General features: G+C 41.6%; 2 protein-coding genes across 2 annotated transcripts; one reads left to right on the top strand and one right to left on the bottom strand.

Moving 5' to 3' along the window:
* Window positions 1-256: 256 nt before the first annotated feature.
* On the bottom strand, window positions 257-3331 carry LOC118125545. Its single transcript, XM_035184247.2, has 6 exons — window positions 2963-3331; window positions 2762-2876; window positions 2151-2263; window positions 1897-1996; window positions 1539-1657; window positions 257-1343 (listed from the first exon to the last, which is right to left on the bottom strand). The coding sequence occupies exons 1-6, from the start codon at window positions 3045-3047 to the stop codon at window positions 1234-1236; spliced, it is 642 nt and encodes a 213-aa protein (XP_035040138.1). The 5' UTR covers window positions 3048-3331; the 3' UTR covers window positions 257-1233.
* Window positions 3332-3542: 211 nt separating this feature from the next.
* rpl28 (ribosomal protein L28) lies at window positions 3543-6337 on the top strand. Its single transcript, XM_035184242.1, has 5 exons — window positions 3543-3614; window positions 4076-4163; window positions 5483-5606; window positions 5944-6062; window positions 6200-6337. Exons 2-5 carry the CDS (start codon window positions 4083-4085, stop codon window positions 6287-6289), a joined length of 414 nt encoding a protein of 137 aa, XP_035040133.1. The 5' UTR covers window positions 3543-3614; window positions 4076-4082; the 3' UTR covers window positions 6290-6337.
* Window positions 6338-9852: the final 3515 nt, after the last annotated feature.

Genomic DNA, 9852 nt, shown 5'->3' with positions numbered 1-9852 from the left:
TGTTGGATGTGACCAGGATCATTTGTCTGACCAGTGACGTGGTGGAGGGGGATTTACAGTCACATTTTCATTTTCACCGTATTCACGTCTCTTCATGTAAAAGCACCGGTGTGACCGAGTTAACCAGCAACTAGTCCCAGTTTAAGTTGTGTATTTGAGTAACAAGAGTTCATCCATTTGCTTAAAAGATTATTAACACTCAGCAATGTTTGAAAACCCCTGAATGTGGTTTTGAATAACAAAATACTCAGTTCACTGCATGAGAAAAGCATATTTTTTACTAAATTTGATAAAATAGACATTTTATTAAAGTTCCAATGTTAATGCATTTTTTCACCATTTTTGTGTTTTAGCATGCCAACATCAGCTAATTAACATGAGGACAGCTGAGGGGGAGGGGCACGTCATTAGTTTCTGTTATTTCATCATAAAACAAGAGAATTGGACATTTTAACTTGATGATGGCACTTGATTAAAAAGTTAAGTGATCACCAAGTTGGTCAGATTCATCAACATTTTGTGCAGCTCTGTCAAGAAGATGTTGAAATATTCTTAAATTTAAAACAAAAACGGCATCAACAAAGTCAGTAGCATTTATCCTCTGGGGAACATGAACGTCTACACAGGATTTCATGTCAATCCATCCAGTGGTTCCATAGTTCAGCCTGAACTAAAGCGCTGAGCCGACAGACCAACATGTCATTCCATAAAACCACATTTACACAGCTGCACTGATAAAATGCAGAATTATCTTCTGTATTTCTGTTGGCAACAGACATTTCACCAAGTTGAAAAATCCAAAGATACACTGTCATCTCTAACACAATTGTTAGCAACACTAAGATAAGCACTTTATCTTAAAACCACACAAGTAAATCCTTTCATACAGCAAAAGTTTTCATCCCACAACAATAACTCTGATGTGATGTAGTGAAAGTTTGTCTCCCAGATGGAGCAACACTGATAAATAGTTTTCATTTGACACTTGTGTGGCACTTGTGTTGAGTCTTTTTTATCTGAGAAATAAAAGCATGTGTTGGCAAAGAGAGCACCCGTATTAGAAAGTGGCAAAATTGACTTTGATTCATCTGAAGAGAGGTTTAACGGTTATTTACAGTTGGTCCAGTCAAACCTAAACCCTCCACGATTCAACTTCCTGATCGCAGCCTGGATACGTGATAAAAGTTCATCCAGGTCAGTCGTTGATTAATGTGTTCTTCTACGTGTTAAATGTCATTGTCCAGTGTCCAGAGCTGATTGTGCTTTCTCAACAGCAGCCTCCAGCATCGTGTGGTCGCTGAGCAGCTGTCGGAGAACCGCTGGCTCCATCTCCAGTAGCATCCCTACACGGACAGATAGACCCATGGATTACAGAGAAAATATCATTAGTGTTATGATAATGTCCGTATACATATAAGAAACTGAGGATTCATCCTAAGTGTCTATACAGTGAGACAAATGGTACATTTCTGAGATATTAAATCTAGTAAGATCAATCATCATATTTACCACGGATGTCAATTAAAGCCTCCGCTCACCTGTGATATCATTTGCATGAAGAGAATCCATCTCCTCCACCAGTGAGAAGAGCTTCTCTCCCAGTTTCTCTGTGTCGTCAGCGTCCGACACGTCGCTGAAGTCTGTCTCCTCGTTCTGCCTGAAGAGCAGCGGCAGGAACGTTATTACGAAGAGCTGGTTTCACAGAAATTCATTCCTTTATACAGACTCTTATTTAAGTTGGTATTTTAGTGGATTATTGTGAATTATGGATTCGTGTCTGGGGTGCACATGTAAGAAATGTGCTTTAACATAGGAAACAAAGGTGGATGTGGATGTGTGATTATGGCCTTGTTTGCACACATGACTATGCTCCATGAACAGGAATAAGTCACATACTCCTTTAGTGTCTCCAGGGCGATGTGCACCTGCTCCTCCAGCAGTTTGGGATCTGACAGAAGGTTTGAAACTGCTTCTTTGTGCTGCTCCAGAAGCATCCCTGTGGACAAACAAATATTTGATGTTTATGTAAATTATAAGAGTGCAGAGAGTGTACAATGTTCTAAAAAATAACTTATTATCCATTTCATTACTAATTGCTATCTTACCCCATAGCATTCAGTGTTTGTTGAGTCTGAGGACAAGTCTCCTACCTGTGATTTTCTGAGAGTGACCAGTGTTGTAGATGTCCACCAACTCAAATAGCTGCTCCCCGAGAGAGTCAGAGGACGCTGACACATTGTCCTCCTCCTTGCACGTTACCCTGCTGCAAAGAAATGAGACACACACACAGTATCCACATATATAAATTATTCTTATTCCAACAATAATACTTAAACCTTAGCAAAATGCATCAAGTAGCTATATCTATATATGCATACATATGTATACGTTTATTTCAATATCTCCTTATACATAATGCACACACACACACACAGTGCATCTATGTGCAGCACTTTCTCCATCACACATACACTGTCGGCACTGCTGTCAGGGGGAATTTGGGGTTCAGTATCTTGCCCAAGGACAGTTCGGCATAGGGACTGGTGGAGACAGTTGGCGACCCTCTGGTTAGTGGACGACCTGTTTTACCTCCTGAGCCACAGCTGCTCATAACAGCGTGTGCCTTCTGCATCTATTGACTACCTCACTCCTGTGCTGGGGAATGCATGTGGCTCAGAGATGCAGACTTGTGAGGACCCCCATACTCCCCCATACTGGAGGACGGAGATCATGTGTAGTCACCTCCTGCCTGTTCCTGTACCTTGGCTCCTGCTCCAGCTGCAGGGCTCGGAGGGCTTTCTCCACAGCAGCGGTCAGCATGGCCTCGTCCTGCAGCATCTGACTCAGCACAGGACCTGGCAGCTCCAGCAACATACCTGCAACACACACACACACGCAGGCTCGGGAGGCTTAGCTGCTGTTTTCAGTGTTGGATCCTGCTGGTTTGTAAAAGTCAGCTCACCTGTGAGTTTCCCAGCAGCCTCTCTGTGTTTGGAGTAAATCCTGGTGTACAGCTGCTCACCAAGCGTGTCCAGAGCTTCATCCATCACATCAAGACACTTTCAACCTGGCATGTGGCTTTAAAACGAGCTGCTCTCCAGCTGATTTTCACTTCTTAACAACCTCCACATCTTCCAATCACACGAGCAGTCAACCACAAAATCGACGCCCCAGACTGCAAGTGTTTAATGACATGATCCTCTTATTACTCGGGCATGCATTCGTCATAAAATCGAAAACAACTCTCCTGTTTTTAAGGTTTAAAACAGCTGCTGTTTGGTGTCTGGTGTTTTTTGACGGTTTCCTGTAAACACCAGGCGCACAGTAATGACGTCAGGATTTTGCCGAGAGAGGCGAGGACGTGTTCGTCCGCTGGGTTTTGAGAAAAAATAGTACTTCATTGACACTCACAATTAAAGATATATCTACACAAAACTTCAAAGAAAATTAATTAGAAAACAATAAATCTCTAATCTAAGTGTTTTAAATGTGTAAAAAAAATGGTTTGTGGTTAAATGCTTTATAAAGAAGGTGGCTTCAGGGGCGCAGAGATCTCGGATAGAGGTTCCGTAAAGCGGTTTCCGGTCTCTCCGGCCCTTTTCCTCCGCTAAAAGGTAACGTGGTCGCTTCAGCCGCTAACAGCGGATCATTTATGTTGGTTTGTCTCGTTTTCTTGCCTCTTTTCTCCCTCATGAACTAAAGCTCATCGTTGTGTTGTTTGTTACACATTAGAATCTGAAGGCAAAGCCCGTTTGAAGCTTTAGAAATTGTAGAGAAAGTGTAATGAACGCGTCGCCCCGGCCGGGCCTCATCGTGCTGAGCTGTGGAGCTAACGTTAGCAAACTGAACTGTGGGGAAACTACAGCTTAGCGTTTGGTTCCTACAGTGAAAACCCATCAAAACTGTTCATATTCTGTACAGCTATCTAAACTGACTTCCTAACCACTGGTGGTTGACTCACTACATGTAAATGTGAAGCTAGGCTAATACGAGGCTAGCTTCAGTTAAAATGGTGTCACACCGTTTGAAACCTGTCAGGTGTAACTTGATTAACACGTGGTTCTGTTGTGTCCAGATTCATCATGTCTGCCCATTTGCAGTGGATGGTCATCAGGAACTGCTCCAGCTTCCTTCTCAAGAGGAACGGACAGACCTACAGCACTGTGAGTGATCAGTCATATCTATTAATGTGTACCTAATCGATGTGTCAAACGTGATCTCTACACATATCTTATTTTGTGTATCAACCATTTAAAAACCCCAAAGTATTCATATAGCAGTAATAAGGTTTACAGAAAAGGTTTTTATATTTCGGATTATATGAAAAAGAGCAAATATTTGCCTGTTTTTCCTCAACAATGACACAATAGCTTGTTTATTCAAACCTCAGTACTTCTCTGATTGTTTAATATTGAGTGGCTCTACTGTTTATTTCTCATGCGACCTCCTCACCACCACATTAACATTTGGAAATCCATCAACTCTCCCTAAGATTTACTATTCGTCTACACTACTCTGGCGTTTTAGAACAGCTAAACCTGAGAAGGTTTGAAATGCTTTTGGAAATGGCAGGGCTGTGTTTTAGTCTGGACGGACAGAAATGGGTCCTGTTCGGTCACGATGTAGCCTTCGATGACTCCTATCTCATGTCCCCCTTCTGGAAGAAAACATATCGGCCGTAGCCTTGGCTACCAGTGTATATAGATAGGACCTTATTGATCCCAAATTGTGAATTTATTGTTACAGCAGCATGTCAAGAGCATTGCACATAGAGAGAAGTGGCAATTAAACAATTACGAAGAATTAAAATAGCTCAAAATAAAATGTAATAAACTTAAAATAATAAAAACTATACATATTCCCTAAGTAAATGATACACAATAATGTACTAGAATACACAGGGAATTTCTTAAATATGATATAACAAAGAATAAGTCTATTAACAAGGGACTAAATGCAAGAGATGACAAACTATGTACAAGAGACGGCAACATGAATAATCAGAAAGTGTTCCTGACTGTTACAACTGATGATACAACTGCTTACATGCGTAGGAAACAAGCTATTTACAAGCAATGCCCAGTGTATGTGAGTGGTCACATGATGTGCGTTTTCAGGCGTGTTAGTTTGAACAGGGATTAAAACTGATTCAAAGCCAAATGGACAGGGATCGCTTTACGCATCAGTATAGCTGTAGCCTCAGTAAACTGTTGTCTAGTAATTCAACCCTCAAAGGTAATGGAGGAGATTCTCACAACTGGACCTTGAAGGTTTTGGTTCAAATGTTAGAATTATGAAAGATCATTTTTGTTTTATCTGTTGAATTGTTTGCGTCTTAGCACACACTGTATGGATTTTTATAGTGGATACGGAATTCTTGCATATTAACAGCAACATACTTGAAGCATTTAGTAGGAAATCTGACTGTGATGACACAAGCTGTTCAGTGGACTAATCTCAATTTGACCTATTTACGTAACAGGAACCCAACAACCTGAAGTCCAGGAACTCTTTCCGCTTCAATGGTTTGGTGCACAAGAAGACTGTTGGTGTTCAGCCAGCGGCCGATGGGAAGGGTGTCGTCGTCGTGCTGAAGAAGCGCAGAGGTAAATTGTTGATGGATGTGTGTGTAGAGAGCAAATTCTTTAAACATGACGCAATGAAATGTTAACCTGTTCAGCCTGAATGTGGCCCTTGACTGAAAAGAAGCCGAGATTTTTTTTTCTTAACCTTGTTCTTGAGTGACTGTTTTTCCAGCCAAGTGATTCAAATTAGACTTCGCTCATGTTCTTTTAGAGTGTTGGTCACAAGCAGGAGTTTCATGCCTTTTTAATAGATTTACGTCTGCACTCATTCATATCTGGAATACTCTTAACATTAGATATATTTGGATCATTACTTCCCCTGAGATTACATTTGAATTCCTGTCCTCTTGTTGCACAGGCCAGCACAAACCTTCCGGTTCTTATGAGAAGATCACAATCAACAAGAACTCCCGTGCCACCCTCAACAGCCTGAGGCACATCATTCGCAAGAACAACTACAGGAAGGACCTGCGCATGGTGAGCTTTGTATAGTTTAACGGCAAAATGTCCGATTTAGTCTTCACATTGTTTGTGTGGTGGTTTTAAGTTTGTACTTCATTTGAAGTTGGTATTTAAAAGCTTTCAACAACCTATGCTGTAATTTGTTTCCCCAGGCTGCCCTGCGTCGTGCCAGTGCCATTCTGAAGAGCCAGAAGCCCGTTGTGGTCAAGAAGAAGCGTACCAGGGCTACCAAGACCGCATAAACGAATACACATGACAAATAAATAAACTTTTTGTTTGGAAAAAAATAACTACATTGTCCTGAGTCTTAGTTTGTCCCACAGAATGTTTGCAGTGTCATACAGAGCTATTAATACTTATGACAGTATGGAAATGAGCAAACCTCCCAGTAGGGTCAGCCATGGTTGTCTGGATTAGACGAGGACTTGGAAGGTTCTTACCTCCAAGTCTAATGACATATCTTGGCATGTTAAAGAAAGTGTAAATAAAAGTTCCTGGGTCCACATCTTTATCCAGATCGGCTACAAAACTTGATTGAACCTTCCGTCCATGCAATTTTATGGAAATTACTAAAGTGATGTTTGAGTCTGAAAGACAATCAATGGAGATGTTTTATTTGTACATTTCAGTTCCAACTTGCAAACCTGATTCCTACAGCAGTTTCTGTAGTGTTGAATCCCATTAATCTTCTGTTCACTTGTTTTTGCACTGTTACGAATAGAGATGGTTCAGTAACCAGGTCATCTTCTTCAAGCTGTTTTAAATTTAGTTCAGATTTGCATAATTATTCAGACGGTACAGCAATGCAGTTTATAGTATATCAGGTATTTTCCAGTTATTTATATATAAATGACCCGAGAACACCCTGTGTTCCTCTCTGCTGAGCTCGGTGCCCTGATGTACCAGTGATGATGAACAGACTACAGCATGGGACAGAAATGAGCTGCAGCTAATTAAAATAACACCCGGGTGTCTGGATCTTCTGTGTGGATGATGCTTCCATTTTAGTCCATATCAGGGCCAGAGTTATTTTGTGTTTCTGGGCATTTAAAATACATTTCTTAAGAGCTGTACACCCACATGTAAAAAGTATAAAGCATAACATTGTCAGCTGATGCATATTAAGGCCTCTCGCTGCAGTCACTGTGCCCACTGGTGCAGAAACATTGGATGGATTTTAAAGCACAGCCCACTGGCAGCTTTCCACTCGTGGCTTTGGAAAGAAAGAACAAACTGCAGTCACCTCCCCTTGTGTTTAAGCTGATGAAGTGTGCTACACCGAGTGTGGTACATCGCAGGGTGAGGCATTGTCTGTGAAGATGAGATAGGAGGAGCGGTGTGCTGCGGACGCTATGAGAGGACTGAGGCTGGTGTTTGTGTTGCTGCCGCTGGCCCTGCTGGTCCTGGACGGTCAGAGCTTTGAGCTGCAGGACACCATCCACTTGCTGATAGAGGAGAACATCCACCTCCATGATCAGCTGGAGAACCTCACCCAGGCCCTCAGGGAACTCAAGCGCATGCTCTGGCATCACCCAAATGGTACTTTTAGACAGGAGGTGGGAGCAGGGGTTCATGGGAAACTCTTTGTTGGGCTCCAATTATGAATAGCAATATTGTATATAGTACAGATATACTGTCTTCATAGTAATATTTCAGAGGATTCCTCGTGGGACTCACTACATTCATTAAATGAGCAACTGAAAATATAAGGTTCAAATTTTGTAATAATTTTAAAATAATTTATAATTATTAGAATTTATGCAGGTTCACTCATACAATATTAGCAGCTCATTCAAAAACTTAACTTTAAAACTTTCACTTCATATTTCTGTTTTTAGTTCTTGATTTTAACTTTATTATTCATTACATACAGTCGCCTCATTTTATAGAAAGAAACCCTGTGTTCACTACACATGTTTGTCCAAATAAACCTTTTGAACCAGATTGAATAACTTTTACCACATAGATTAAATCTGAGAACATAATGTATTTGTATTACTTGCTTTTAATTGATTCTGCTTTATAAAACCCATGTAAAGTATTACTGATCATTGTTAAAAGTTCAATATAAATCAATGTATTATTATTAATACATTGCATCATTGCGTACATCCATCTGCAAACAATTTTATTATTAATCAAATATTGTTTTACTTTTAAAGTGCATATTGTGCACATTAATGACAGTGAAGTAGTAAAGTTTAAGAGCAAACCTCCACCCCCATCCCAGGCTTGGCATTCAAATACATTTAGACACTCTAGTCTCCTGAAAAATTACAAAGGTGGCAAAAAGTAGCATGGGGCCTAGTGAGGGGGCGTCTGACTATCCAGGCTCCTGTACACAGATGATGATAGAATTTCAGGGGGTTCTCACAAAATTGTTGTTGTTGTGGACTTACGTAACCCACCGTGGGACCAGACGATCGCTCTGCCTCCCCTCTTGCGACGCCTCTGCAGCTGGGCTTAAAGTGTTTGGTCCCCAAGGTCAAAAAAGCTTTTTTTCTTTCATTTCCTGTTGGTGTCCAGTCTGTTTCCCCTTAATCCTCTCTTTGCTGCTTTTTATTTGTTCACATTCTCCCAAAATACTCAGGATTCACTAAGCTTTCAGTTGTGTGACGTCAGACTGAGGAATGAATTACCCACGCAGGATTCTGGTCCTTTATTTGACATGCCTTCGTCTGCCTTGTGACAACAACATCAGTTTTCTGTGTGTTTTACTGAAGACGCAGATCATCTCGAACACCCCGAGCATCACGAGGAGGGCGCTCAGCACATGTGGGACGAGTGGTCTCAACACGGTGCGTATCGCTGAGAAACAGTTCACTGGATCCACAGAGGACTGACACCAGTTGTGAAAAGCTTCCAGCAGATTAACAGCATCGAGTGGACAAGTTGTGGCAGAGGCCACACCATTAGTTGGCATTGATTTCATGAGGATGTGGGCTGCAGTTTGACTTAACGGGTCATGTTAGCACCAGAGGGATAATGAAATGATTTGTTAATCAGCTTGGGCCTGATGAGGCTTCAAGAAGAGACATGCTCTCTCTCTCTCTCTCTCTCTCTCTCGCTGACTCTTTTTTGCTCTCTCTCTCTCTGACTCTTTTTTGCTCTATCTCTCTCTGACACTCTTTTGCTCTCTCTCTCTCTCTCTCTCTCTCTTCTTCATCTTCTTCTTAATACTAGTACTATTGTTATCATTAACTGATGCTGCTATCATTAATAGCATTATTACATCTATAAATATCACTCTTATTATTGTGCTTACAACAACCAGCCTAACTAATATGACAGTTACCCAACTCTTCCTGCCCCCCCTCTCTTCTCTCTTCTCTCCCTCATATTCTTCTCCACTCACTCAGATGGCCGCCCACATTAAGTATTTTCTCTCCACAGTTGCCAAAGTGTTTGCTCGTTGTGGGAACAGTTATGTTTCTCTATAATATTTTAAGGTCTCCACCTCACTATGTAAAATGCCATGAGAAAATGAATGTTTTGTTTGAATTGAATGTTTGTTGCCCATTGGATTGTAAAGATAAAGCCCCGTATGAGCTGATGTGACGGTTTCTCTCCCTCTCAGGCATCAGTGCAGAAACCCATCTCCTGCTGGAACATGTCTTTTGTGGACACGACCTGCACAGCTCAGCGTCTCCCTCCCTCCGCGAGGAGACGACCCTCCTGCTGCTGACATTACCCTGCCTCGCCCTGCTGCTGCTGAGCTGTGTGTAGGCCGCCTGAGCCCGGTGTCGCTCCTCATGGCCCAGTGGGTGTAAGAGCAGAACTACAGCGGGTCATTTTAACATAGCCA

This window comes from Hippoglossus stenolepis, chromosome 18 (genome assembly GCF_022539355.2).
Source record: "Hippoglossus stenolepis isolate QCI-W04-F060 chromosome 18, HSTE1.2, whole genome shotgun sequence".
Taxonomy (NCBI): Eukaryota; Metazoa; Chordata; class Actinopteri; order Pleuronectiformes; family Pleuronectidae; genus Hippoglossus; species Hippoglossus stenolepis.
Note: the sequence above shows the minus strand (reverse complement) of the source record. Positions and strands in the feature narration are given on the sequence as shown.

Excerpts from the sequence above, each read along its gene's own strand:
- LOC118125545 (XM_035184247.2), bottom strand. The coding sequence starts at position 3,047 with ATGGATGAAGCTCTGGACACGCTTGGTGAGCAGCTGTACACCAGGATT. Across the intron at positions 2,264-2,761 it reads CAGCTGGAGCAGGAGCCAAG|CAGGGTAACGTGCAAGGAGG; the intron begins GTACAGGAACAG and ends ATTTCTTTGCAG. Across the intron at positions 1,658-1,896 it reads GCCCTGGAGACACTAAAGGA|GCAGAACGAGGAGACAGACT; the intron begins GTATGTGACTTA and ends GCTGCTCTTCAG.
- rpl28 (XM_035184242.1), top strand. The coding sequence starts at position 4,083 with ATGTCTGCCCATTTGCAGTGGATGGTCATCAGGAACTGCTCCAGCTTC. Across the intron at positions 5,607-5,943 it reads CGTGCTGAAGAAGCGCAGAG|GCCAGCACAAACCTTCCGGT; the intron begins GTAAATTGTTGA and ends CTTGTTGCACAG. Across the intron at positions 6,063-6,199 it reads ACAGGAAGGACCTGCGCATG|GCTGCCCTGCGTCGTGCCAG; the intron begins GTGAGCTTTGTA and ends TTGTTTCCCCAG.